The sequence below is a fragment of the Calonectris borealis genome, chromosome 17 (genome assembly GCF_964195595.1).
Source record: "Calonectris borealis chromosome 17, bCalBor7.hap1.2, whole genome shotgun sequence".
Taxonomy (NCBI): Eukaryota; Metazoa; Chordata; class Aves; order Procellariiformes; family Procellariidae; genus Calonectris; species Calonectris borealis.
Window position 1 is genome coordinate 16,937,902 of NC_134328.1, and position 27,776 is coordinate 16,965,677.

At 68.7% G+C, this 27,776-nt stretch overlaps 3 protein-coding genes across 3 annotated transcripts; all 3 read left to right on the plus strand.

Moving 5' to 3' along the window:
- Positions 1 to 6,817: 6,817 nt before the first annotated feature.
- On the plus strand, positions 6,818 to 9,339 carry SLC52A3 (solute carrier family 52 member 3). Its single transcript, XM_075166116.1, has 4 exons — positions 6,818 to 6,978; positions 7,396 to 8,454; positions 8,718 to 8,841; positions 8,951 to 9,339. Exons 1-4 carry the CDS (start codon positions 6,914 to 6,916, stop codon positions 9,161 to 9,163), a joined length of 1,461 nt encoding a protein of 486 aa, XP_075022217.1. The 5' UTR covers positions 6,818 to 6,913; the 3' UTR covers positions 9,164 to 9,339.
- Positions 9,340 to 13,102: 3,763 nt separating this feature from the next.
- On the plus strand, positions 13,103 to 16,216 carry SCRT2 (scratch family transcriptional repressor 2). The gene is made up of 2 exons (XM_075166117.1): positions 13,103 to 13,226; positions 15,510 to 16,216. Exons 1-2 carry the CDS (start codon positions 13,103 to 13,105, stop codon positions 16,214 to 16,216), a joined length of 831 nt encoding a protein of 276 aa, XP_075022218.1.
- A 3,653-nt stretch (positions 16,217 to 19,869) lies between these two features.
- On the plus strand, positions 19,870 to 21,395 carry SRXN1 (sulfiredoxin 1). The gene is made up of 2 exons (XM_075166856.1): positions 19,870 to 20,171; positions 20,338 to 21,395. The coding sequence occupies exons 1-2, from the start codon at positions 19,911 to 19,913 to the stop codon at positions 20,539 to 20,541; spliced, it is 465 nt and encodes a 154-aa protein (XP_075022957.1). The 5' UTR covers positions 19,870 to 19,910; the 3' UTR covers positions 20,542 to 21,395.
- The last annotated feature ends 6,381 nt before the right edge of the window (positions 21,396 to 27,776 follow it).

Below are 27,776 nucleotides of genomic sequence, written 5' to 3' on the forward strand. Positions count from 1 at the left end.
CTGTGACGGGCGAGTGGCCTGGGGGAGGCTGGCTGTCCCTGTCCCCGTCCCCTGCCCGGGGGGACACGCTGCCTTCTGACCTGGAAAGTCAGCGGGGAGCTGGCCGGGCACGGAGACAGCTGGGGACGGTCCCAGTGCCAGCACAGACTCTCCTGCCCTGCTCCCTTGGGGTGGCTTTCTGCACCCCTCTGGGGGGAGCCCAGCACGGGGGAGACCTGCAGACACAGCCAGCAGTGCAGGGTGCCAATGTCCTCGCTGGGCAAGGACAGGGACAGGCAGGGCAGGCAGGGCCCCCCAGCCAGAGCCGTGCTTACAGCCCCCACGGGAAGCAGGGCTGGGCTGTGCTCGGTGCTGCACAAATGCACTGGCAGAGCCGGGTCCTGCAGCCCAGCTGGTGCCAGAGGCTGGGGAGAGCTGGGCGAGAGCGTTGCTCACCCAGCACCAGGGCGCTTGTCAGGGTGTGTGGGGGTGCCAGCTGCTAGTTCAGTGCCCATGCAGCAGCACCCCTCGGTTCCAGCGCTGCCCAGACCCCACACCCTGCAGCAGCACCCAGCCGATGGCTGGCCCCGCTGCCCTTGCACCCTGTGCCAGGGAGGGCTTCCCAGCTCGGCACAGTGGTGCAAATGTGCCCCCCCCGGGCAACGTGAAGTGGGGACATGTCCCCCCATCGGGTGCTGGAGCTCAGCTTGGTGCCAGAGGCTCAGCCCCAGGGCCAAGCCACAGAGGGGACGGCTGTCGGGGCGCAGGGATGAGGATGCACAGCCCCCTGGCACAGCCATCAGTGGCCAGCGTGGGCTCCCCTTCCCTGCCCGGCTGGCAAGGACAGCCCAGCTGGGCACAACCTGCTACGCTGCATTCCTGCGGTGCCGAGCCGCCTGCCCTGGCACAGCCGTGCGAAGCCAGGCTGTGCCGAGCCGAGCTGAGCTGAGCCGAGCTGAGCCGCCCTCCTAACAGCCCCAAAAACACACCAATGTTATCGCATGCCCCAAGCCAGAACACAGGGATCCGGGTGCCAGGGCTGACAGCCCCACTCATCATGCGCAATGCCCAGCCGCGGCGCAGGCTCCTCGCCCTCCCGGTGTGGGCAGCCCAGCCGGGCTCGCGTCGGCACGCCGGACCACCTCCTGCCTGGAGGCAGCTGCTCCAGAGAGCCCTGCCGGGAGGTGTGCGGTTGTGCCTCCCTCTCTCTGGGTGACCCAGCCCCACGCTGATGGCACAGGACCGGCACGGGACCGGCACCACCTCCACCACCTACCTGGTTTGGCCCTGCGATGCCGGAGCCTCCTTGGCACAGCTCGGCCACCACGCTGCTTCTCCCCGCGCTCGTCCTGGCGGTGTCCTGGTGTCCCCACACCTCCTCTTCCCCAGCCACGTCCTCCCCTTCTCCGCGCAGGACGGCGGCTGGCGGAGTGCTGGAGCGGCTCCGCGCCACGGCTGCTCCCGCTGAGTCAGCGCCGGGCGAGGACGCCCTCCGAGGCAGCTCAGTGCTCCCATGGGATTAAAACGACGGGGCATTCCTCCACGCCAGGCTGCGTCACGCAGTGTGACAGCAGCTGGTGACGTCCCAGCACGGGTGCCGGTTCAGCCCGCAGTGCCGGCCGGGCAGCGCGGATGCATGGCCTGAGATGCTCACACCGCCGAAACCAAACCGTCCCTGGACGTCCCCTGCGCACTGTGGGCAGAGGGGCCTGATGGCCCCCTGGGCCTTTGGGGAGATGGGAAAATTCCCAGCCCTCCCACGGGCAGGGAGCTGCTGCCCGGCTCCCCACATGCCGCCGGCACAGCCAGCCGGCAGGGCCTGCTCCAATTTGGAAAATTCGCCTTTTTTCCCCACGCACCCGGCAGCAACCCTCTGCAATGGTGTCCAACAGGCAGCAGAATAACCCGGTGGCACAAAGGGAGGTGACAGACCGGAGCAGGGCCACCGAGCCTGCAGCCACGTGGACCTGCTGGCCTGACCCCAGCCCCAGGGCAGCTCCGGGGGCTGCCGGCCCCACGGGACGGGCAGCTCCTGCCCCGTGGTATGGGCAGATCCCGCAGTGAGGTCCAGCTCCACGTGGAGGGGCCGAGCGTTTGGCCCATGCAGCAGGAGCTCCATTACAGCCGTGCATTTTTCAAACTGCTCTTGGAAGCAAGACAAGGAGCTGGCGGAGGGAAAAGAGCCGAGCAAAGCACACGGAAAACTGCCAGAGGGCTGCCCCGCGCTTGGGCAATGGCAAAGGTGGATCCGCACAACGAGCTTGGCTGGAAAAACACTGCCCGGCGCGGCGGGTGAGGGCAGAGCCTGCAGGCGCCTGCCCAGCCGGGCTGCGTACCCCCGCGGCCGCCGAGCCTGCGCGGGTGCAGGCAGCCGGCTGCAGGCAGCTGCCTGGGCACGTCTGGGCAGCCGGGTGCTTTTGGAGCGGGGCGGTGGAGGCAGGCAGCGCCCCGGAGCCTCGCCCTCCCTGGGAGCATCCCGGGACGGGTTTCGGGAGTGCAGCCTGCTGCGAGAGCGCTCCCCCAGCACCCGGCTCAGCACCTCTGCCGCTGCCCCGGGGGCACGGGGACGGGGCAGGGACGGAGGAATGGTGTCTGGAAACAGAGGGACAGGCGGGTGCTGGCACGGGCTCCGCTCTCACCTCCCACAGAGGCTCGGGACTGGGCCCCGCCTCGTGCTGCTTCGAGGACCTCCCGGGAGCTAAATGCAGCCGCCAACGAGCAAGAAGAGTGTTCAGAGGCCAAATCCTCCCTGGAAGTGCTGGGTGGAGGCGGCTGCGGGTGCCCAGCAGTGCCCGCAGAGCCAGGTGCCCCCCCAAACCCCTCATCTTGGTGGGTGCTCATTCCTGGTGTTTAATTACAGCCCCTTGCCACGCCGAGGCTGCGCCCAGCTTTGCAGTGGGGGAGTCGCCCCTGTGCCACATCCCTGACCTGGGGCGAGCCACCGCCTGCTCCTGCCTCAGTTTCCCCAGCTGTGGGCTCTGCAGAGCAGCTCTGCCGGGCAGGGGCAGCTTTCCAAGGGACCTGGGGACTCGATGGGGAAGCTCTCGCTGGGCCCAGCATTGCCCTGCTCCCCGCTGCCCGCGGGCAGAGGGAAGGATGCTGCCTGCACCCGGCTCTCCCCGCACGTCTTCGCAGGCGGCAGCTCAGGGCCAGGAGCCGGGGAGGTGACAGATGGGGACGTGCCAGGAGCGAGGCCTTTGTCTGCACTGTGGTGGTGGTGGTGCGCGACGGCACGGACCCGCAGATGGCGGCTGCCGGCAGGGCCGGGGCCGCAGCCCGTGGCCAGGCGAGCGCCGGGCCCTGGGGATCCGGCCCTTTTGTCGGGGTCTCACCTCCGGCAGCGGCCCCTTCCCGGCCGCCCCCCACCAGCCTTTCAACTTTCAACTTGACCTGCTCCTTTCACATGGAAATGGGATGCAAATGGGGCCGGGGGACTGCCAGGGGCCAGCGGCTGCGACCTGCCAGCAGGTCCCCGCACCCAAGTCTGGGGGGTCATACCCACCCGCCTGCGGTGGCTGGTGGTCCCTGGGGTGAGGGGTCCCCCTTGTCCCCCAGCAATGGAGCAGCAGCCTTCCCCTGCCCAGGAAGACCGTCCCCACTGCTCTCAGCCGAAAGCAGATAACAGGGGATGGCTCTTGCCGGGACTGAGCTCAAGGACGGACCCCCGCTCTCCCGGGCTGCCGATCGCCCCATGCTCTCCCACCATCAGGCACCCCTGCCCACGCCAGGGAGCCCCCCTGCACCCCATGCCCTGCGCTGGCTGCGGTTGGGGATGGGTCCCCAGCCCTGGCCAGGCGGGGAGGGGGCTTCCCAGCGGGCCGGTCACCGGAGCTCGGCAAAGTCCTGTGGCCGGAACCGCTCGGCTACCAAATGTTGCCATCTGCCTCTGGGACCTTCGCTCGCATCTGCCGGGGGTGCGGAGGGGCGAGGGGCCGGGGGGCCGGGAGCTCAGCTGCAGCACGGGGAGGGGGCGGAGGAGGCACAGCCGTCTCACACCGCGCAGGCAGGGCAGGCAGCACGGGTCGGGCGGATTTGGGTGAGGAGCATGAAGCGGTGGTGTGGGGGTCCCACACCCAGCACCCCCTTGGGCTCCCCTGCCCCTGCACTGCAGCCGTTCGCCCTTGGGAAGGGTCTCACCGCCGGCTGCGCCACTCCTTTGTGCTGCCAAATTTAACACAGGACAATCGTCATCCCCTCCCCATCCCCTCCCTGTCCCCCCCCCATCCCCATCCCTGTGGATGCACGGGGACCTCAGCCGCCCCGGGGCCAGCCCAAGCCCCCCGCTCCTGGCTTCTCCCAGCACATTGGACCTGCTCCCTCCCAGGTCCCCCTGGGCACCTGTACTGGTTTTGGCTGGGATAGAGTTAATTTTCTCCTTAGGAGCCAGTATGGGACTGTTTTGGATTGTACTGAAAACAGCGCTGATAATCCAGGGATGTTTTTAGTTATTGCTGAGCAGGGCTTGCACAGTGTCAAGGCCTTTTCTGCTTCTCACACCGCCCCACCAGCAAGCGGGCTGTGGGTGCACGAGGAGCTGGGAAGGGGCACGGATGGGACCCTACTGACCAAGGGATACCCCAGACCATATGATGTTGTGCTCAGCAATAAAAGTTGGGGAAGAAGAAGGAAGGGGGGACATTCGGAGTGATGGCATTTGCCTTCCCGAGTCACCGTCAGGCGTGCTGGAGCCCTGCTGCCCTGGGGATGGCAGAAAGCCTGCCTGCCACGGGCAGCGGTGAAGGAATGCCTGATTTTGCTCTGCTTACGCACGCAGCTTTTGCTTTCCCTATGAAACTGTCTTTATCTCAACCCACCAGTTTTCTCCCTTTTACCCTTCCCATTCTCTCCCCCATCCCACCGGGGTGATGCTGAGCTGCCTGCTTGGATTCAACCACGGCAGCACCTGAAACCGTGCCCATTCCGTGGGCACCCAGCTGTGCCAGCACCATCTTAGCCCCAGGGGCACAGGGACACCCTTGTCCCCGCTGCAACCCCGTGGTTGGGGCAGGGATGGAGCCAGGAGCAGGGCAGGGTGCAGGGGCCGGCTGCAGCCCCCCAAGGGACAGGCACAGGCAGGGCAGGCAGGGCAGGCAGGCCACTGGAGAAGGTAGCCCCAGGTTTTGCAGGGCTGCAGCCCGCTCTCCCAGCGACACCCGGTGGGTGCTGGGGAAGAACCACCCAGGTGGCGGGGGGGGGGGTTGTGCTGCTGGGGATGACCTTGCCTCTGCCTCTTCACCTGTGTCACCTCCTGGCCAGTGCAAGTGGCTCATCTGCCAGCTCACGGCTTGGCTGATCGCCTGGTCCCATCTCGCTAGACATGAGGTCAGAGGTGCCTGGCCCTGCAGTGCACCCGAGGTGGGACAGCTGCCACGTGCGGGGGGCCCCGGGGGCCCCATCACAGCCCGTGACCCTGCAGACATCCCTGGTGGGGACAGGCACTGTCACCGGCTGACAATCGCACCTGCAAGAAGCAGCCTAAAATAGGTTAGCCAGGGACAAGTGCAAAGTCCAGGACACTGCCAGGAATAATCACTGGCACCCGGCCAAGCCGGGGTGCACCAGGCCAGCGGTGACGCTGCAGCAAGCACCCCGTGCCACGGCCGAGCAAGCAGCGGGCATGGGGCTGTCCCTGGCACTGGCGGTATGTGGGGACGGAGGGCAGCGGTGGCTCCCTGGGCAGGGCAGAGGCTGGGCTGCCCCCGGGTTTGCAGGGAGAGGGCAGGAGGTGGCCAGAAGCTGGAGGTGGCACAATTGGACTTTAGCCACCGGGACAGAGCTGAAAGGCCCCACCCGGCGCCCAGGGTCGGGCTGCACGGGACGAGCTGGGCTCGATGGTGGGGAAAGGGGAGCGGGACCCTGCAGCCAGCCCTGCGCCCACCCGGGGACGGGGGCTGCACTGGCAAAAACCGGGGACCCACCAGGAGGGGAGGCATGAGTGGGGGGTCCTGAGTCCCTGCCCCCTCTGGCCGTGCCCCCGTGCCCGGGCTGACCCCAGTCCCTGCCCTGCCCTGTGGGGGGGACGGCTGGGACCGGAGCTGATCCCTCTGGCCCCCAGGCACTTGTCCCTCTGGCCACGAGTGTCCCCTCGGGAGTGGGACCCCCCGCTCATCCCTCCAAGGACTTCAGAGCTTTCTTATCGCTTTTATCTCATCACACCCTGTGCCGGCAGCCGACCATCCCCACAGCTCATGCATCCCCCCCCAGGACCTGCTGGGACCCCCCCACCCAGGACAGGCGCCCTGAAACGCAGCTTTGGACCCCGCTGCTGAGCACGTGGCAGGAGGGTGCGGGGTCCCCAGAGCCGCCCCCCGACCGGGGGACTCCGCCAGCTGGGACCAGGACGAGGAGCAGAGCGGGGTCAGGCCGTCACCCATCTGCATCCGGAGGTGGTGACGTGCCTGCCTCACGTCACTGCCCCGGCAGCCAGGACTCGCTCCCGCCCGCGTGTTGCTGCCGGTTCCCCAAAGCACAGTGAGTTCCCTCTTGGGAGATGCCCCGGGGCTTGCCGAGGGACCGGTCAGACCGGGAGCCCGCTTCCTTCCTGGTTCCTGCTCCGTATCGGACTCCCCGACGCCTCCTCGCGGGGCCGGAGCCGCGGGTGGGTTGTGGCACCCGCCAGGCTCAGCCCCGGGAGACGTGGGTTTCCTCCGCCGGGCTCAGCGCTGCGGCAGGGGGCTGGCGCCGGGCTCTGCCGGACGGTGGGGGCACGGGGCCGCGGGGACGTGGGCTGTGGGGGTCCCCCTCCCCGGGAGCCGGTGCCCAGCGCGGGCAGGGGATGCGGCCGGGTCCTGGCTGACTCAGCTCGCCGGCGTGAGCCGGGGCTGGTTTGCAGGTGGGGCTGCTGGGGCCCTTCTCCCCGCGGCCGCCGGAGCCTGCCGGGATCGCACGGGACTCGGCGGGGAGGAGACGGGCGCTCCTTTGCCCTGCCCTGCGGATGCGGTGGGAGGTACGAGGCCTCCGTTCCCAGCAGAGCGGCTGCCCAGGCCTCTCGGCCCCCAGGTGAGAGCCATCTTTACCCCGTGCCAGGCCGGGCCGAGCTGCACCGAGAGCTGGGGTAGGTTCGATGCCTTGCGGGTCCCGTCCCAGCTCTGCGCCTGGCGCTGCCGAGCCCCAGCTCTCCGGGACAGGGCCCAGGTGGAGCCGAGCAGGTCCCGAAGCCAGCGCAGGATGGTGCAGCGTCATCGCCCGCAGGGAGCAGGGGGGTCCCCAGGGCTTGCAGGGGGCAAAGGGGGGCCGGGCCGGGGGGAGGCCATGCTGCTCTGTGAGTCCCGCGTGTGGAAGGGGAGCCCGCCTGCCTGCCTGCCTGCCTGCCTGCCTGCTGGAGGGGGAATGCAGGCAGCGGTCACGGGAGGCCAGGGTCAGGGTCTGGGGGGGGTCGGGTCTCACCCTACCGCTGATCGAAGCCTCTCCCTGCAGTGCAGCAGCATCACCCCCAGACCGGGCACCCAGCATGGCACTGCTCACCCACCTCCTCGCCTGCGCCTTCGGCATGGGCTCCTGGGTGGCCATCAACGGGCTGTGGGTTGAGCTGCCGCTGCTGGTGACGGTGCTGCCGGAGCAGTGGGACCTGCCCTCCTACATCACCATCACCATCCAGATGGCCAACGTGGGGCCGCTCTTTGTCACCCTCATGCACCGCTTTCGGCCCGGCTTGCTGAAGGAGGTGGCTGTTATCTACGTGATCGTGTCTGTGGGTGTCGTGGCCTGCTTGCTCCTGGCCCTCCTCTGGAACTACACGTCCCCCATCGCCGGGAAGCCCCACAGCACCGCCTTCCTGGTCCTCACCTTCTTCCTGGCCTTGGTGGACTGCACCTCCTCCGTCACCTTCCTGCCCTTCATGATGCAGCTGCAGCCCCAGTACCTGACCACCTTCTTCATAGGCGAAGGGCTCAGCGGGCTGATCCCTGCTCTCATCGCCCTGGGCCAGGGCGCAGGCATCTCCAGCTGCGCCAACGTTACCCACGTGGTCAACATCACCACCGGCAATGAGACCGTGGAGAGCACCTTCCAGCTGGAGACCCGCTACCTCCCGGCCAACTTCTCCACCCTCCTCTTTTTCCTCCTCATGACTGTAATGATGCTGGCCTGCTTGCTGGCCTTCTTCTTCCTCGCCAGGCAGCCCAAGGTGTGGGAGCTCTCCCAGCAGCAGCTGTTTCCCAGCAGCATCATGCTGAGCTCATTTGATGAGATCCCCAAGGAGGGAGCTGGCGCGCAGCTGAGCGGAGGCTGCCAGTGCCCGAAGGATACCAAGAGGCCCAGGGCCATCCTGCCGGAGAAGGTCTCCTACCCTCTAGCCAAGCTCACCTTCATCTACCTCCTCATCTCTTGGGTGAGCGCTCTGACCAACGGGGTCCTGCCATCCGTGCAGTCCTACTCCTGCCTGCCCTACGGCAACACCGCCTACCACCTCGCGGCCACGCTCAGCTCCATGGCCAACCCCCTCGCCTGCGTCGTGGCCATGCTCCTGCCCGGCAGGTGGGTAGTGGGGCACCGGGGGCTGCGGCGGGGTGCACTCCGGGGGCTTCTGCCCCAGGAACGGCCCCTGCTTTGCAATGGTGGGGGGGAGAAGGTACCGGGTGGGAGAGGGTCTGTGGGGTGCCGGTGCCCTGGCAGCAGAGACGCCCCGGGAAAGGAGGGTGGAGTTGGCACGGAGCCCGTCAGCCCATGCCACGGGTCTGTGCTGCTCACTGGGGCCGGGCTGGCAGCACTCCCTGGTGTCACCCATGTGTCTTTTGCAGGTCCCTGGCCCTGCTGGGCACCCTCACCATGGCGGGGATGGGCTTCGGCACCTACAACATGGCCATTGCGGTGATGAGCCCCTGCCCGATACTCCAGCAGTCCCAGTGGGGCGATGCCATCATCGTAAGTCACGGGGTCCCTCTCGCCCAGGGAGGTCACTGCGCTGTCCCCCGTCCCCATGGTGGGGGACATCCCTGGCCCTGCTGACCGCTCTCCCCCCCTGCGCCACCAGGTCCTCTCCTGGGTGCTCTTCACCGGGATGCTCTCCTACGTGAAGGTGATGGCCGGGGTGATCCTGCGGAGCCACAGCCACAGTGCGCTGGTGTGGTACGGGGCGGTGGAGCAGCTGGGCTCCCTCCTGGGGGCCCTGCTCATGTTCCCCCTCGTCAACGTCTACGGCTTCTTCAAATCCGCCGACTACTGCAGCCTGCAGTGCCCGGTGTGAGCGGGATGGGCACCCCTGGACAGCCCCTCTTGCCAGCACCCCCAAAACCAGTGAGTTTTGGGGGGCCGGGAAGCAGTGCTGGGACTGGGGCGGCTGCGGGCACGTCTCCCTGCCAGCTCTGCCGGGTCCCCGGGTAGGAGCAGCTCCGTGGCTTTGTCCCCAGCCTGGGCGTGGGGCGTCCCTGTCGTGTTCAAAGCAATAGAAGGTGTTTGCTCAGCCCTCGGCCTCCCTGCTGCCCGCGCCCCCCCATGCCGGTGGGCAGGGAGGGGCTGCCTGTGCCGATGCCCACCGCCTGGGTACTGCTCGGCTGGGGCCACGTCCCGTCCCTTCCCCTGGGGGGTCTGACGCCATTTGGCATCGTGCCCCAAAGCCCCCCCGGCACCCCGCGGGTGGGCACAGCCCCAGCTGCGCCCGGCGGCGTTCCCGGCCCCGTGCTGTGGCAGAGGCGGCAGCTGCCCCCGGGACGGTGGGTTTGCAGCCAGCTGCGGGGAGCGGGGACAAAGGCAGCTTGGCCGTGGGGAGAGGGACCGCGGGGGGGACACGGGGCAGGGGGCTTTTACAAGGACCCCAATAGCAGCTGGGGAAACTGAGACACAGTGGGACTGGGAGGACCTGCCTGGCATTTGCCATCCTCTGCTGTGGCCCTGTCCACGCCCTCTGCTCCCTCCTGTAGCCCTGTGCCCCACTGCACCCCATCCCAGCCCCGCTGCACCCCGAGACGGGCAGCGCTGGGGGTGCAGAGCCAGAGAGGGGCCGCAGCACAGCCCCACACCCAGAGCAGTGCCGGGCACAGTCGGGGGGGTGGCATGGGACCAGTGCCAGCACTGTGCCACCTGGTACCCAACTGCGCCCCGGCCGTGCCAGCCAGGGTGGGGGTGGGCACCAGGGCATGGTGGGCGCGGGGGCCGGGGGGCAGCGACAGCCCCCAGGCCGGGCCAGCACCCGCACACCGCACGCGCCTGCGCCCCTTCCCCGGGGCACGAGGCAGCCGGGCCTTTGTCCCCGGCCCTTTGTCTGGCAATCTGCTCCCAGAGCCGGCGGCAGCGCCAGACCCGCGCCTGTCGTGCCTCGAAGCCACGGATTGGAGCCACTTCGGGGCTCCGGCTGCGGCCCGGCCGCCTCCGGGAAGGACGTGGCTGGAATAGCTAATGGCCGGCAGCCCCCCGAGCCGGCGGCTCAGGCAGCAGAGAGGGCTGGAGTGAGGGCAGCGGGCTCTGCCCCCCGGCACCACCGGCCATCCCCCCGGCAGCCCCGGCTGACCCCACAGCACCACGTGTCCAGGATCCGGCCCCGTGGGGAACGAGGGGCAGGAGGGGGGCTGAGGACCGGTGGGAGGTGGGGGGCACCGCGGGGCGGCTTGGGATGCGTCCCATGGTCCTTGCAGGGAGACCGTGAGCTGAAGCGGGGACCCAGCCCCTCTCCCCCCGCACCCCCAGAGGATGCTCCTGACCTTGGGACCCCCCAAAGACCCTCACGCACCGGACACCCGCCGCCCCCTCCCTCTTGCCGGGGAAACAATCACCTCCAATGGGAATTATTTCCATACAGCTGCTCAGGAAGGCACGAATTCAGCCCTCGCCCGGCCGCAGCGGAGGAGAAAGGCTGAGCCTTTCTTCTGGCACTCCCCTCCCTCCCCACCGCGGCGGGGGCAGGTTTGGGGGGGCCCAGCCGCTGCAGTCAGCAATATTAGCACAGCTCGGCAGGACTGATTGCAGGTTATTAACATACATTATCTCAGTCCCCTGCCTCTGAAAGGAGCCGGGTTCCTATTCCCCCTCTCCCAGCCCTCTCTCCCCCTGTCTTTTACACTTAATTACCTCCCTTATTACACCACAGCCTGGAGAGAGACAAAATCCCAGGGCAGCGGGCAGGCAGGCAGGCAGGCAGGCCCGGCCCAACTAGGGCGTAAGTAATCGCCCGTTCTGCAAACGTGCCTTCAAGGAGAGAAACGGCACACGCGCGGATAAATAAATCAGGGAGCGGAGGCCGGGAGCCCGGTGCGCGGGGGGGGACGCCGGGAGCAGCCCGGCAGGCGACATCCCCCCAGGGCCGCGGCCCTCTGGGAGAGGTGACCTTGAACTTGGCAGAGCCCTGACGTCAGGGCTGCGCTGCGGGGCCAGATGGGACTCGTGTCGCAGCCTGCGAGCCCCGGCCGAGCGCTGCGGGAGGGGGGAGGCGAGACCCCAGCCCACGTGGGGAGCAGCCCCGGGACCCCCAGCCCCGGGAGCAGGCGTGGCGGGGTGGGCTGCGGGGGGATGGGGGATGTGGGATGCTGTGGGATGTGGGATGCCCTGGGGTCTAGGATGCTGTGGGCTGTGGGATCCTGTGGGCTGTGGGATCCTGTGGGATGTGGGATGCTGTGGGCTATGCTCTACCTAGGGCTGTGGGATGCTGTGGGATGCTGTGGGCTGTGGGATGCCCTGGGCTGTGGGATGCTGTGGGATGCTGTGGGCTGTGGGATGCCCCAGGTTGTGGGATGCTGTGGGATGCTGTGGGCTGTGGGATGCTCTGGGCTGTGGGGTGCCACACAAAGCAGTGAGTGGCTGTGATGCGCTGCAGGAATGGCCCCAGCCCTGGCTCTGAGCACGGCTGAAGGAGCAGACACGGCTGTGAGCAGGCAGGCCCGGGGTGCTGGCCACGGGGGTGCTGCTTTTCGCCCCCAGGCCCGATGCCACGTGCCCGGCCAAAGGGGCTGGTGCCTTCCGAGGCCAGGGCTGCCCAGGGCTGCCCTGTGCTGGCCATGCCAGCGCTCTGCCTGCAGTGACAGATGAGGGACTGTCCTTAGTTAAGTGCTACAATGCTCTCGGCATAGCACGGGGCTCGGGGAGAGCAGGGCCCGCTGCCAGCCAGGTCTCAGTGTCACCCGCCAGCCCCTGGCCGGCACAGCCCCAGGGAGAGCCAGCCCCGGGGCCACCGCCTGCCTGCAGGACCGGGGCCTCATCCTGCTCTGGGGAGAGCAGCAGCGGAGCAGCGGCGAGGGGAGGCGGGGGAGCGGGGGCTCCGGGAGGGAACAATGCATCGCCACGAGCCCGGCTATTGTTGTGGGCTGCGAAGGTCACGGTGCTTCCCCGGGGACAGCGATGGGGATGGGGACATGGGAAAAAGGGAGAAGGTGGGAAAAGGGACAGGGAAGAGGAATGGGGAGGGGGGAAGGGACAGAGGTGGGAGAGAGGTGAGGGCAGGGAAGAGGGGATAGGGATGGGGAGGGAGAGCAAGGGACAGGGGAAGGGGCAAGGGAAAGGGAAAGGAATCAGTGGGAAGGGACAGGGGACAGATGAGGACAAGGAAGAGGGACAGGAATGGGGACAGGGAACAGGGATAGGAACAGGAAGCAAGGATAGGGACAGGAGAAAGGGGCAAGAAACAGGGACAGGGACAGGGGACAGGGATGGAGACAAGGGACAAGGGACAGGGATGGGGACCCCCGCCCTGCAGCCCCGTCCTTCGCAGGCCCCGGGGGCTGGCGGCAGGGAGACAAAGGCGGTAGGAGGCAGCGGTGTGTCCCACCCCCCCCCCCCGTCCCCGCGTGTCCCCATTGTCCGTGGCCGGGGGAGGAACCGGGGGGAGGGACCGGGGACCCCACACTGCCGTGATGCCCGGGGCGCCCGGCGCTGCCGGCGGCTCGGGGGGCTCCGGGGGTCTCCGGGCGCGGCCGGGTGGAGCGGCCCCCCTCCCCCCGGCCGCCTGCCTTCCTCCCCCTCCTCCTCCTCCTCCTCCCTCCTCCTCCACCTCCTCCTCCTCCTCCTCGCCGCCCTGCTGCCTGCCTGCCTCCCCGCCCCTCGCACTCGGCTCCCCGCGCCTCGCCGCCCGCACAGCCGGGGCCGGAGCGCCGGGCGCAGCGCGGGGCCGGGGCGGGGCGGGGCGGGGGCCGGTGCCGGGGCCGGTGGCGGTGCCGGTACCGGAGCTGTCCAGTGCTGAGCGCGCCGGCCCGGCCCCGCCATGCCCCGCTCCTTCCTGGTGAAGAAGCTGAAGGCGGAGGCGTTCCCGGCCGCCGGGGCCCCCGCGCCCCCCTACGCCCCCCTGGAGCCCCCCTACGCGCTGCCCGGCCCCGCCGCCGGCGATGGTGAGTGCGGGGCCGGGGGCTCCGGGGGGCCCCCCCGCCGCTATTGTGTGTGCGCCCGGCGGGGCACCGGGGAGCCGGGGGGGGAGGGACGGGGGACGCGGGGGACGTGGGGCAGGACGGGGCGGGGGTCCCCGGCGTTGTGTCCCGCAGCCGGGCGTCGTGCGGGGGGTGCAGCGGGGCGGCGGGAGGGGGGGTCGTCCCTCCTCGCCTTGTCCCCCGCTCCGGGGCCACCGGCCCCTGCCGAAGTTGGTCCTTGGGGAAACATCCCCTGCGTGACAGCGGCAGCCCCCGTGGGCGGCCCACGCTCCCCCCACGCCCGGGGTGCAGCGAGGCCGGCTCCTTCCCACGACAAGTTTTGGGGGGCACGGAGCAGCCGGGCTGCGGGGGCAGGCGGGGGGGCAGGCGGGGGAGCGGGAGCCTCGCCGTGCCTGCGGATTTCATTGTTCGCAGCGGTGCCCCGACCCCCCCGGGAGCGCGGTGGGGGCCGTCGCCTCCGCGGGGCACGGGGAGCAGGCGGGGGAGAGGCGGGGGGCACTCCCTCCCCGCAACACTGGGAGAGGTGCGAAGAGCTAGGCTGGGGGTGGCCGGGGTCCCCGGAGCCCCGTCCTGCCAGGGGACACCGGAGCGGACTCTGGGGGTCACCCGGGCTCGGCAGGGACCCCCGATGGGGTGGCCCAGGGACCTGCCCTGGAAGAGGGGGTCGGGGGGGCCCGTCCCGAGCCGTGGGCTGGCGGGTCCTGGCTGCTCGGGGACCGGGAGGCTGAGCTGGGTGCGGGGACAAGACTGGGGGGCAGCCAAGACTGCCCGACCGCTGTGTTGCTTGTCCCCCCGTTTCTACTGCTCGCTGTTCCCCAGCCTTTAGTGGGCTTTCCCTGCCGGGGGCAGGGGTGCAAGGCCCGGGGGGGTCCTCTGCTTCCCCCCCATCAGGAGCCAAGAGCCGGTGGGGGAGGGATGTGCTGCAGCTGGGCAGAAGCTGCCGACGCTGCTCTCCTGGAAATAACCTTGCTGCATGCTCGGAGGCAGCGTGAGAAATTGCTGAGCAGAGCGCTTTCTGCACAGCCCGCGCGACCGCGCTGTCAGCACGGTGCGGGGGGACGGGGGGGCCCAGCTCTGCTCCCACCGCGCGGCCCCCTCCCCACTGCAGACACCCCCAGCCTGCCATGGGACAAACGCTTGCCCCAAGCTGGGTCAGCAGGGCAGAGGGCGGGGGTCCCATGGGCAGGGGGGGGCCTGGATTCAGGGGATGCTCAGCTGCAGCTGGGGTGGGGTGTCCACGCTGCCCTGCTGGCATGCACAGGTGAGCCTGGCCATGCACCAACGCCGGGCCCCCCGATAGACCCTGCTGTCACCAATAGCAGGGACATGTCCTCTGAAGCAGCTGGCAAGGGCCAGCATGCACGAGGCAGGAGACCAACTGGGACCAGTTTTGGGGACCTGGGGTGGCAGCGTGTCCCACAAGATCACTGGCCACTAGCCCAGCAGGGAGAGGGCTGTGCTGCTCCTCCTGTGGTGACCTTCGTGTGCCAGCACGGAGAGACAGGGATGCCCACATGGCACCCACTCTGCCATGGGTCAGGAGTCCCTTACCCAGAGCTGGGCCATGAGCAGACCTGCACCAATGTCACACAGGGGTGACACTACTGGAGTAGCACCCGAGCCCCGCTCTGCATCTGGGAGGCCGTGGGTCCCTCTCCTCGGTGGGAGCCCAGGGCCCGGGTGCTGCTGGCCTCCAGGTGCTGCCCCATCGCCGGGGAATAGCCCCCGTGGGGGACGGAGGGAGGCAAGGGGCCGTTCCCAGCCCCTTTGCGCTGCCTCTTCCCCCTCGCCCCGGCTGCCCCGGATTTCTGGAGGCGAGGAGGTGGACGGAGCAGAGCTCATTACCGGTGCCTGCCCTGGTGAACAATGAGGCTCTCGGCACCGACAGCTGTCTGGCGGCTAATGGCCCTCGGGGGCTGCCTGCAGCCGGGGCAGCGGGGCAGCACCGGGCAGGCGCAGCTGGACGTCCTGCAGCCCCATCCCCGGCTCCCACCCAGGGCAGCCCCGTGGGATGGGACCCATCCCGCCAGCAGATGCAGACAGGAGTTTGGGCACACTCAGCCCCTGTGCAGACAAGGCAGCTCCGGTGCTCAGGGGCAGCCCCCAGGATTGAGCGGGGACAGGGACCGGTGTGGGTGGGACAGCCTGGTTCTGCAACCCCAATGGGCATTTTTGGCTCGTGGCTTTCCCCCGTCCCCAGTGGGGCTGGCCCAGAGGGACAGTGACCCTGCTGTGTCGTCCCCGCAGGGTACCTCCAGCACTGCCTGGCACCCGCTGGCTACGACACCGACAAGAAGCAGGGTCTGCCACCACCGCCGCCGGACCCAGCCTATGCGCCCGGCCATGAGGAGTACAGCGACCCCGAGAGCCCCCAGTCCAGCTTTTCCGCCCGCTACTTCAATGGAGAGGCAGCGGTGACGGACAGCTACTCCATGGACGCCTTCTTCATCACGGACGGGCGGTCGCGCCGGCGCAGTGAGAGCCAGCGCCGCGGCAGCCACCGTCACTCCTGCCCCGAGTGTGGCAAGACCTACGCCACCTCCTCCAACCTCAGCCGGCACAAGCAGACCCACCGCAGCCTGGACAGCAAGATGGCGAGGAAATGCCCCACCTGTGGCAAGGCTTACGTCTCCATGCCCGCCCTGGCCATGCACGTCCTCACCCACAACCTCAAGCACAAGTGCGACGTGTGCGGCAAAGCCTTCAGCCGGCCCTGGCTGCTGCAGGGCCACATGCGGTCACACACCGGGGAGAAACCCTTCGGCTGCTCCCACTGCGGGAAGGCCTTCGCTGACCGCTCCAACCTGCGCGCCCACATGCAGACCCACTCCGCCTTCAAGCACTACAAGTGCAAGCAGTGCGAGAAGACCTTCGCCCTCAAGTCGTACCTCAACAAGCACTACGAGTCCGCCTGCTTCAAGGGCTCCGAACACAGCTGTGCAATAGGGAACTAGCCCCCAGCCCCCTGCGGCACATCCCCGTCATCCCTGTCCCCCTTCCTGTCCCCATCCCTGTCCCCTTTCCTATCCCCATGCCTGTTCCCATTCCCATGCCCGTCCCGGCCCTGGTCCCGGTCCCCGCGGCAGCTCTCCTGCAGCTGCAGCTGGCCGGTTTGTGGCTGCGCCGTGGCTGGAGGACACATCCCTGCAGACTCACTCCCCACCTGGGAGGAGGGTGCCCCAGTGCTCCCCGGGAGGGGCTGGATCCAGTCAGGCCCGCAGCGGGACCCGGCTCCTCTCCTGTGGGTCCCCGAGCCCCCCCGCAGCCAGGCAGGTCTCTCTGCGGGGGACTCACCCAGGGACCTCTTCCAGACCCAGGAGAGACTTTCCTCCCCCAGCTTGTGACTTTCGCTTCTATTTATTTAATTTATTACTATTATTTATTTAGAGCTGCTGCTTCTCCTCCCGGGGGATCCCGGGGGAGAAAAGACACTTTTCTGCTCCCCCCAGGAGCAAAACCTCACCTTGACTCTAACACTGATGGGACCATGGGCTGGTGCTGCTGACGGCTCGGCGGGACTGATGGACAGTGCGGCTGACAGGAGGGCAGGGCTGCCAGTCGCCCTTGGAGGCTGGGGTCCCTGCAGCCCACCGCCCGGGCCCTGGGGCACCCTGATGCCCCCCTGCCTGGCACGGTCCCATGGGATATGGCCCCGTGGCACAGTGCTCCGCAGCCCCGGAGTCAGGGGAAGAGCGAGGGGTGCCCGGCAGAGACCCGTGGGACACGTCCACCGCCGCCTCCCAGCTCCCGGCTTGGCCAGGCATGACTGGCCCCCACAACAGCGATGGGCTGGGGAACAGCCCCCCCGGGCAGGAGCAGCCCCCCTCACCGTACAAACGGCCATGCTGGCGGCTGGGCTGGACACCTAGCCCTGGGGCAGCACCGAAACCCCAACCGCCCCCCGTGCACCCCCAGCCTCTGCCTGGACCCCTCCCTGGCCAGCTCCCGGCCCCCTTGCCATCGCCCCTGCCTGCGCTCAGGAGGAGGGTGTCAGTGTAGTCGTAAAGTTTGGGTGAGTCTATTTAAATGTTCTTATTTATATTATTTATAACTTATTCTTTTCACTATTTATTTGCCAAGTCTGGCAGGGCCGTGCAGGGCCAGCTTGCAGGAGGTGGCAGAGCTGCAACAGAGTCGCCGTGCCCAGGACACAGCCGCGGTGACACGGACGGGGACAGGACCCCGAGAGTGGACCATGCAGCAGGCACGGAGGCAGGAGGGCTGGAGCTGGCCCAGCAGTCCAGGCTTCGCGCCCTGCAAGCCTCCCCCAAAGGCAAAGCTCTTCTCCTTCGTCTTCCTTGCTGCCGCAGGCTCCTGCTCTGCTCCCTGCCCCGCACCAGCCCGATGGGGACAAACCAGCCATTCTATGCAACGTCCCGGCGGAGCATCCCCGCACCGGCCCCGGAGCAAGCGCCGCGCGCACGGCATCCCGGAGCGGGGCCCAACCCACGCCTCCGCTTCCTACCTCGGGCCACGAGCTGCCATGGCCCCATCACCCCGTGCCAGTCCCCGACACCTTCGGGGTTCAGCCCGGCACCCCACGGGGCCGCACTCGTGTACCCCCACACTGTCTTCCTGCGCTGTCTTCCTCCCTGCACCGTCTTCCTCTTGCCACCTTGGCACACACGCACTCCCTGCGCGCTGGCACGGCCACAGCTCGCGGGCTCGATGCCTCCCGGGGACGTCCCTGTCACGGTCCTTGCTGCCATGGCATGGTGCCCACGCACCCGGACCCTCGTGCAGGGGAAGAGCTTTGCCCTGGCCACGCAGGCACCCCACCAGCGAGGACGCAGCGGTTCAGGCTTTCACCGCGATGCCGGTGCCTTTCCGCGGCAGCACCGCGTCCCTCGGCCAGGCAGGCACAGAGCGCCGTGCCTCTGCCCCTGTCTATACTGTAAATAGCAGATACTACAGCAATAATTTCCCGTGCATGATAGGTTTTTTCTGCCAGGTTTTGTACTCGACAGCCCCCAGTAAGACAAGTCTACTGAGAACCGGCCACCCGCAGTATTACTTGTAACGCAATTCAGGGATATAAAAGGGATTTCTGCCACTAACCGTGTGTCTTGAGAGATTTGTACAGGTGAGTGGTGGCATGTGAGCACTGGACAGGGGAAGCCAGCTGCCGGCCTGCCCGTCCCGAGGTGCCCTGGGCAGCCCCGGGGCAGGAGCATCACGGAGAAAATATCTGCCCCAAAACAAGGGGTGGAGAGGCCCCGGCAGCCGGTTGGGAGGGGGGCAGCTGATGTACCGGGAGCATCCAGCGCTGCCCGCTTTGCCTTGCCAGCCCCGGCAGCCAGTGGGCAGCAGCCAGACAACCCCCTGCTGCGGCGAGCGGTGGGTTTGTAATGCCACCCCGCTTGCGAAAGCGCCGGAGGGCTGTGAGCCGTGCAGAGCATTGACCTGGCAGTAAAGCGCCGTGTGAAATCCCAGCAGCAGGGTGGAGAGCCCAGCGGGCAGCCCGGGGGGTGCCCAGCCACGCTCACGCACCCCCAGCCTCACCCCTGAGGCTCGGCCACACCGGACGGGAAGGGTTCAGTGAGCCGATTTTATTTCGGCTGCCATCGCGTTCGCATCTACTCCCACCTGCGCAGGCACAGGTCGGGGGTGGTGGGAACAACCCGGCAGAGCCCCCACTCCCGGGGGCAGCCAGGCGCTCCTACCCCCCACCCCTCTTGCTGCCTTCCTTCCCCACAGGTGGGTGCCAAAGGCAGGGGCAAATTATTTTCAGCCTCCGGCTCATCAGCAAAGCCCTCGCTGAGCCTTGCGCTCCTGGTGACATCGGTGCTGCCCCGCAGGCGAGAGCGCAGTAATTCACCTGGGAAGTCATCACCGGATTCATCCTACAAAAAGATCATCCCGGAGCCTCGCAAGCCCCTGCCCGACCCACCCCGTCACCAGCCCTCCCACGCGGCAGTGAGTCACCCAGCGCGTTTCTGAGTCAGCACTGGGGCTGGGGACCCTCCGTGCCCCCCGGGAGCGAGGGCAAGGGGGCTGGGAGCAGCCTTCTGCCAGTGCCACGGCCCCGCTATGGATCCGGGCTGCCCCGGTTGCGGCAGCCGGTGGGGCGGGAGACCCAGTTCTTGCTGGGAGCCTCTCCGCCATTCGGGACACTGGTCTGGAGAAATGACCTAGAAAGATTCGGGGCTGGAGCACCGCGGTGTCTGCCCGGCCGCAGAGCTTCCGTGCTTCGCTGCTCAGCTCGGGGGCTGGTTCATGCCGCCTCTTCCTCGCCAAGGACCCCGCGGGCGTCAGTGCAGCAGGGAGGGGGCTCTGGGGTGGGGACACAGTCCTGGCATGGCCGGGCAGGCGGGTGGCACGTCCCAGCTCCCAGCTGAGACAACACACACAGATCCTTAGAGCCCCGGCACGGCCAGGCGGGAGCCAAGACCCCCGGACAGCCCCGGGGTGGGGGGCAGGACGGGGACACCCAGCACACCCAGCAGCCTCGGTGGGGGCTCAGCTGCTGCGTGCCAAGGGGTGCCCCGCTCGGAGGGGAGCTGAGGGCAGCCCCGACCACAGCCTCGCCGGGGCAGAGAGGAGCGGGCAGCAGGCCAGCCGGCGCTGGCACCGGTCCCGGCAGCCCGGCGCTGCCTGTTCTGCCCCTTCACTGTGACTCTGCAAAACGGCGGGGCGGTGGCGGTGACGATGGCCATGGCCGGCCCGGGAGGAAGCAGAGGGGCCCGGCTGGGCGCTGTGCTGCTCGGGGCGGAGCGGCGGGCTCGGCCGAGCGGGCAGGAGGAAGGACGAGGCCGGCTCCCGGCAGCAGCCATGGCGGAGGCCGGGGACCGGAGCATCCACACGCAGCACATCTCGGCCGTGCACGACGTGCCCATGCGTGTCCTCATCCGGCCCATCCCCGCGGAGCTGGAGCCGGGCAAGGTGCAGAGCCTGGTGGAGACCCTGCAGGTGAGCGCGGCCCCGCTCCCCCGGGGTGTCGGGGGCAGCGGCCCCTGCGCCGACCCCTGCCACCCTGGGGACACTGCCGGGGAAGCTCGCAGCACCGAGGGCCCGGCACCGGCGGGTCGGGGGGTGCCGGGGCGTGCGTTGCTCTCGGGGGTCTCTCTCTTCCCAGGAGGATCCCGAGCGGGTGCCCCCCATCGACGTGCTCTGGATCAAGGGCAGCCAGGGCGGGGATTACTTCTACTCCTTCGGGGGCTGCCACCGCTTCGCCGCCCACAGGGCGCTCAACCGGGAGACCATCCCCGCCAAGATCATCCCGTCCACCCTCAGCGACCTCCGCACCTACCTGGGCTCCTCCACGCCCCACCTGCGCTAGCCCGGGGCCCCGGGGGATGCTCGGCCGCCGCAGCCCCCCGTCCCGGTGGGTCCCCGTGGGCTGAGCTCGGCCTGATCCTGGGCCCCCGTGACCCTCCGGTAGGGATGGGCTCAGGGTCCCCCGGCCCCGGGGGGGGTCCCGGGGTCCCTGCGGGGCCGGGGTCTCGCCGCGCCCCTCCAGCCGGGCTGGGGTCAGGATCTCGCTGGCACCGGGAGGCGCCCGGGGCGGTGCGGCGCGGCGGGGCCGGCAGATGGCGCTATTGTGCCGCGCTGCGCCGCCCCGAGCGGGGACCCGGACCAGACGGACCGGGACAGGACAGGACGGGGCGGGACGGACCGGGACGGGACAGGACGGACCGGGACGAGACGCGCTGAACCGGGACGGGCTGAAACGGGGCACGGCTCAGCCGGGAATGGCTGAACCGGGACGGGCTGAAGCGGGACGGGACAAGGCTGAACCGGGGCACGCCTCAACCGGGATAGGCTGAACCAGGACGGGCTGAAGCGGGGCACACTGGAACTGGGCCAGGTCACAGCCCACCCAGGGCACAGCCGAACCAGGAAGGGACACAGGCAAACCGGGACACAGCCATACCAGAGCACAAGCCATACCGGAGCACAAGCTGTACCGGAGCACAGCCGAACCGGGCACAGCCAGTCCCCAGCCCTCCCCCAGTGACTCTGGGCTCACCCTGTGCCTGGCCCGGGTGGATCCCAGGATGTACCTGCCCCAAAACCGCCGGCCCCCATCCCTGGACACATCCCGCGATCCCCTTTTCCGTGGGGGTATCTCTGGAATGGGGTGATGGGAACACCCGCTTCTGCACCTGGAATAAAGGCGATGAAACCCCCACAGCTCTGGGGCCTGGTACTGGGGGAGGCTGGGGAGCAGGTATGTGGCAGCATGGCACAGTACGGCACGGAGGCCTCGCGCCTGCAAGAGCGGTGGCTGCGGGCACACGGGACAGATTCTGTGTCAGGGGATGGATGCTCTGCAAAGGGACAGATGCTTTGTTGGGGGATGGATGCTCTGCGGGGGGATGGATGCAGTGTTGGAGACGAATGCTGTGCTGGGGGATGGATGCTCTGCCAGATCACACTGGCACACAGCCGGAGTCAGGGTCGGCTCTGGCCCGGCTGTGGGAGCACATGCAGTCCCACCATGCCGGGATGCTGTCATTTCTGCAAATGCCACGTCTTCACCCCACGTGCAGGCTGGAAAAACCGCCCCGAGCATCCCCCGGGCGTCTCGGCATCCCTCTAAACAGGGAATCTCGGTCCAGGGAGGGGAAAGGCCACTGACTCACCCCACCGCGCTGTGAGTGAGCAGCAGGACTGTGACAGGAACCGCAGCCGGACACTTCTGCCCTTGCTCTGCCCCCTCAGCCACGCTCCTCCCAGGACGGATCCTGTCCTCCCAGGGCAGAAACGAGCTGGGGAGAGGGCTTGGGAGGAGGGCACGGTCCCCCTGGGCACCAGCTCTGCAGGGCAGCGTGCACAGCGGGAGCTGGCAACACTGCCCGCCAGTTGTGGCACGCTTTGCCGATGCCTGCCAGCATGATGTTTCCGCAGAAGCCGCTGGGGAGGAAGGGCAGGGTGGGCTGAGGGCCGCTGCGCCAGAGCCCCCCTCTGGCCCCTTCCCTCACCTTCGCGAGGGAAGGGGCCGGAGGGAGACTCCAGCGCGGCAGAGCTGCATGTGCCGCATCAAAGCCGCTCTCCGCCGGGAGGAAGCCCTGCAAGCGTTCACGGAGAGAGCAGCCCTGGTCCATGGCTCCCTGATGGGCCATAAATTTCTCAGAAGAATTGTGGCGTGCTAAAAAGTTTCCTCTTGTTAGAGAGTGGGGGGGGAAGGGAAGAGATGGCAGCTCCTACGGCAGCACGGGACATTGCCAGGGTGCCCTCAAATGGCAGGGACTGGTTTTTGCCCAGACCCCGGGCTGTGCCCCCAGGGCCGGGCATCTCCCATGGGCTCCGCTCACCCCCTCTCCCGGGGTCTGTGCCCCTTATAAAGGGAGCCGGGTCTGAGGCAGCTCAACAGAGCTGGGACCCTGTGAGTGGGGATGAACCGAGGCTGCCTGGATCCTGCAAACCCCTCTCCCTGCACCCCATGGGGGCTTCTTCCAGCTGGAGGACCCACTGCAGGATCCACTCTTCCAGCTTCCCATCTCCTGCAAACAGTGCCAGGACATCCGTGCCAGCCCCGCGGGTGTCCCGTGATGCTGCTCCCAGGGCTTGGTGGCACTGGCTGGGAGCCAGGACTGGCTGCTGCGGCCAAGGGGCTGTGTGAGCATCTCTGGGGCTGTGTGAGCATCTCTGGGGCTGACCAGCACATCCCCCGGGCTGGCACGGTGCGGGCAGCATGAGCTGGTCCCCAGCCCCCAGCGGGTGCAGCAGGTGCCGCAACCCCCTGGCTGGCACAAGAGTGGGTCTCACCAGAGCCGGTGATCTCTGCATCGGCTCTGTCCGTCCGTCTCTCTGTCCCTCCACCTGTCCCCCTTCCCTCTGCCTGACCCGCCGGGTCTCTGGTGTCACCGGCTGACAGCCGATCCCGGCTGCCTCCAATCCATTCGTTCCAGGGCAGGAACAAAGGGGCTTTGTGGGCTCCCCCCGGCCCGGGCTGGCTGGGGGGGTCCCAGCTCCGGAACTGGGACAGACTTCCCCGCGCGACAGGCGTGTAATGCCTTCCAGACCAGCGGCCCCGGCCCGCAGGTACAGCCCGGCAGTGGAGGGGGCCTGGGGCTCCCCACACTGCCCTGGGGACCGCCGGGACACCCTGCCGCAGCCCCGGTCCCGGGGGGGGTCAGGCAAGGACCTCTCCCAGGGCAGGGGCTGCTCTCATGGGGAAACGCTCCCCAAAAAGTTTCACAACACCCCATCCCCTTGAGTGGGTTTGGCTGTTTGTCCCCACCCAGGAGGGCTCCAGGGGCTCCCAGGTTTGCCAGCGCTGGTCTCCCTGCGTTGGATGAGCCCCTGGCCCGGGCTGGGCTCAGAGCTGGGTGCAAAGCAGCTGGACTCGGATGCTGCATGTGCCCGTCTGGCCGGGGCAGAGCTCCCCGAGCTCGCCCGCGATGGGGCAGCTCCATGGGGCTGCAGCCTCGCTGGCCTGAACTGCCCCGAAATCGGGGAGCTGCAGGCAGAGGGGCCAGTCCCCGACATCCCCCTGCACTGGGGGGCTGGTCAGGGGCTGCGGGCAAGCAGGGCCAGGCAGCACCCTCGAGGGTCTCGGTGGGATGGGATGGGATGGGATGGGATGGGATGAATGGGATGGGGTGGGATGGGATGGGATGGGATGGATGGGATGGGATGGGATGGGGTGGGGTGGGATGGGATGGGATGGGGTGGGATGGGGTGGGGTGGGGTGGGGTGGGATGGGATGGATGGGATGGGGTGGGATGTGATATGATGGGATGGGGTGGGATGGGACGGGTCGGGTCAGTCCGGCGCTACTTTGCCGGCGCTCAGCAGGGTCAGGCCCGGTGTCCTGGCAGCCACATGTGCCGGCGTTGCCGCGGGTCTGGAATCCATTTGCCTCGCCGGCAGCAGTGTTTTCCCAGCAGGGCCGGAGTGGCCCCGTGGGGCTGGGGGCAGCCCCGGCCCCCCGGCCCATCTGCTCCCTGTTTATTTTCTTACACTTAAGTATCACCTCGCAGATAAACACTCCCTGGAGCGGGGGGCAGGGGGCATTTCCCCACCAGCAGAGGCAGCACTCCGACCCCAGGGTTGCCCCCCCACTGGCCAGCCTACACCTGGGGGGTGCCTGGCGGGTTGGGCTGGGGCCATGATGCGACCCCATGCTCAGCCCATGTCCCCTCCATGCCACGTGTCCCATGCAGGGTCCCGTCCGCCCCGGGCCCGCCATGCATGCCTGACCCACCGCCCGGTGCTGCCCGCTCCGTGGCCAGGGCTGTGCAGCACGGCACCGCTCTGTCGGGACGGCAGCCCTCGGCACCGCGGCCGGTTTGTTTGGCCGGATCAGCTGGGAGAGCCGTGATGCCAAACACAACCGTGTCCTGGCACCCGCTCAAGTCAGCCGCGCGGCGCAGCGACCGGCGGGAGGTTTGCGATGCCGCGGCCCCCGGCTGCGCCTCGTGCCGCCCGGCTGAGTCAGACCCGAGGCGCTCAGTGTCGGGGGGGACGGGGGGGTCCAGGCACGGGGACGCACGTCCTGTCCCTCACGCCCGCCGGGCAGCACAGGAAAACCTGGCTGCTGCCGCGCGTCCTCCAGCCCCAGCAGCAGCAGCATCCGCAGGCAGCTGGCGGCTGACAGGCAGGGAGCCGGCAGCATTCGCTGCTTCCCGTGGCTCCCGTTGCTCTCCTGGCCAGGACTGCCGGCTCCTTCTGTCCCTCCGTCCTCCCAGGACCTGGCAGGGCAGTGGTCACACACGTGAGCCAACCTGGGGAGCTCTCTGCAGCAGGAGGTGGTGGCAGCCGGGGTGTATATGGCACCGTGCACACACAGAGACCTCTGCATGCACCAGCACACACATGCATGCACACGCGTGCACATGCACATACTCACACACATGTGCAACTGCATACACACATGCACCCACACCCATACTCACATATATCCATGAACACACATGCATGGATATAGACATCCACGCACACATGCCCACACATGTATGGATGCACGTGCACATACATGTGTACAGCTGCACATCCATGCCGATGCACACATGCAAATCCATGCACGCACTTTCATGCACACGCATGCACACGTATGCACTGCCCCCCGCCCCACACCGAGCCATCTCCAAAGCCTGCTACTCCTTCCCTGCCCATGTCCCCAGGTGCCCCGTCCTCCACCGCAGCAGCACAGGCCACCAGCACCCCACGCATGGCCGTGCCCCCCAGAAACACCCCAGGGCAGCTCGGCTGGGCCCTGGGCCGGGGCTCTCCCCCCCAGCCCGTCCCCGTCAGCTGGTGGCCATGTGTGGGGCGGCCGCAGCTGAGTACACAGCCCCTGCCATCCGTCTTGCCGCCTGTCAGGGCCGGGGGCTGCTGCGGCCCCCCAGCCCCAGCCCAGCGGGACGCCGGGGTGAGAGCGGGGCGAGAGCGGGGGCTCCCCAATCCAAGCAGGCACCTGCCTGCTCCCTGCCTGCTGCGCCAGGGGCTTGCCCATCCCCAGCTCTGCCCCGGCACCTCTGCAGGGGTAGAAAGAGCCCCCAGTCTGCGCCCGGGCAGGGGCTATTGCCAGGGCCAGGAGAGCGTCGGGGTCCCTCGTGGGGACCAATGCGCAGCGAGAGGCAGCAGGAGCCGGAGCCGGCAAGGGACACGTCCCCGTGGCAGTGCGGACACCCCCAGCCCCAGCGGGACCTCCGGCCCCCGGCACGGCCCTCTCCCCCCCACCGCGTGATTTACAGGCTCTGTGCAGGCAGACAAATGGCGAAGGAAAACAGGGCAGGGGGGTCCCGCCGGCGAGGGGCTGCCTGCGCCCCGCAGGGGGGAGAGGGGCCGTTTGCTCACAGCCTGACGGGCCGGGCGGCAGCAAACCGGTGCCGGTGCCAGTGCCAGTGCCAGGGAGCACAGCCGCCCCTGCCATGGTCCCAGCAGTGACAAGCCTGGCACGCACAGCCACAGCCCCGGGGGGACCCACTGGCCTGGGAGCCGCCTCGCGAGCTCCGGTCCCACAGCCATAGGGCTTCGGCCATGGGGTGTAGTGGGACATGATGCCACCCTGTCCCATGGCCCCCAGACCCCCCCGGCAACCACCTCACTCTGGGGTTTGCAACATGCCTGCTGTGTCCTGTGACTGCTGTCCCAGCCCCCGGCAAGCCCCTGAGCTGGCCCTTTTTACCTTATTAGCTGGAGATTTCCCCCGGCATCCCCCTCCGGCTGTGGAGCTGGTGGCCAGATGGGGACCACAGCTGGCATGGGCCGGCACCGCGGCCACCGCCAGGCCCCGGGACCATCCGCCGGGAGCCGGGTCCTGCCCGCCATTTGCCTTTGCCGCTTGACCTGCCATACCCAGAGCATCGCCAAGCCGCCGACCTCCGCTCGGCTGCGGGCCGGGGAGGAAGGCAGGCAGGAAGCCTCCTGCCTGCTCGGCTCAGCTGGCCGCCCCCCTGCCTGCTCTCGGGGGTGCTGGGCTGGCGGTCGGGGGGGTGAAGGCAGAGCAGGACCCGCACAGACCTCCCCGATGAAGAGGAGCAGGGGGTGGCCATCGCCTGCGGTAGCGGATGCCCAGGAAGGACCAGGAGCTGACCGTGGTGGGGGGGCACCCCCAGCCCTGCCCGGGACGCTGGCGGCTCCCACTGCTGCCAGCTCAGCTCTCCCCTTGCAGGAAAAGACTCCGTGTTTCCACTGCCGGCGCACACCTTCCTCCCGGGCGGGAGGAAACGCTCCTGGCTGCCTGGCAGTGCTGCCTGCAACGCTGCCCGTGCCCCTGAGCGTGTCCCCCTGTCCCCCTCCCACAGCGGGCAGGCAGGGTGCCAGGCCCTGGGGACAGAGGGGCGAGGGGTGCAGGGCATCCCCGCGGGGCTGCCTGCCCTCACTGCTCCCTGCCCGCCCCAGGCATCCCCGGGCACAGACCCTGTCGCAGTGGGGCACGGTGGGGTGCGGGGAGCAGCGTGTCCTCCGGCCGGGCACCGGCATCCCATCTGATAAACACTGGGGACAGCACCAGTGCCACTCGCTCCCGGGTACCTGCCCCGTGCCAGTTCTCGCACCCCATCTTCGCCCCATGCCACCCTGCAGGGGACCCGGGGCTGGCAGGGGACAGCCGGGCAGGGGCTGGGGACACGCTGCCCACGGGCTGGCACTGCGTGTGCATTGCTCTGCAGGCGCCGGGGACCGAGGGCTGTGGCACAGGGAGGTGGCCATGCGGTGGCCCTGGCACTGTCTGCGGCAATGCCGGAGTCCGGAACCACCATGGGCACGACCTGCAGCCGGTCCCGGGTGCAAGGTGCCTGCGGCCAGGCCGGCGTGCCGGAGCAGGGCCAGGCCCGTGGCCGGAGCCAGCGCTGGCTCCCGTGGGCTGGGGCGAGGACGCTGGCCGCTGGCCGGCGGCTCGGGGGGCCGGCTGGGGGTGGGCTCCGGCGCCAGCCCCTCCCCGGCCGTATAAATCCCGATTCCCCCCGCAGACAGTCGTCCCAGCCCCGCTCGGCTGCCAGAGCGGAGCAGCAGCGGGAAGGCGTCCGGAGCCGGCCGTCGCAGCCGTGCCGGCGGGGGAAGGCTCCCCGCAGCCCGGGGGGTCCCCCCAGCAGGGCCGGGGGCGCGGGCGGGCGCCACGCC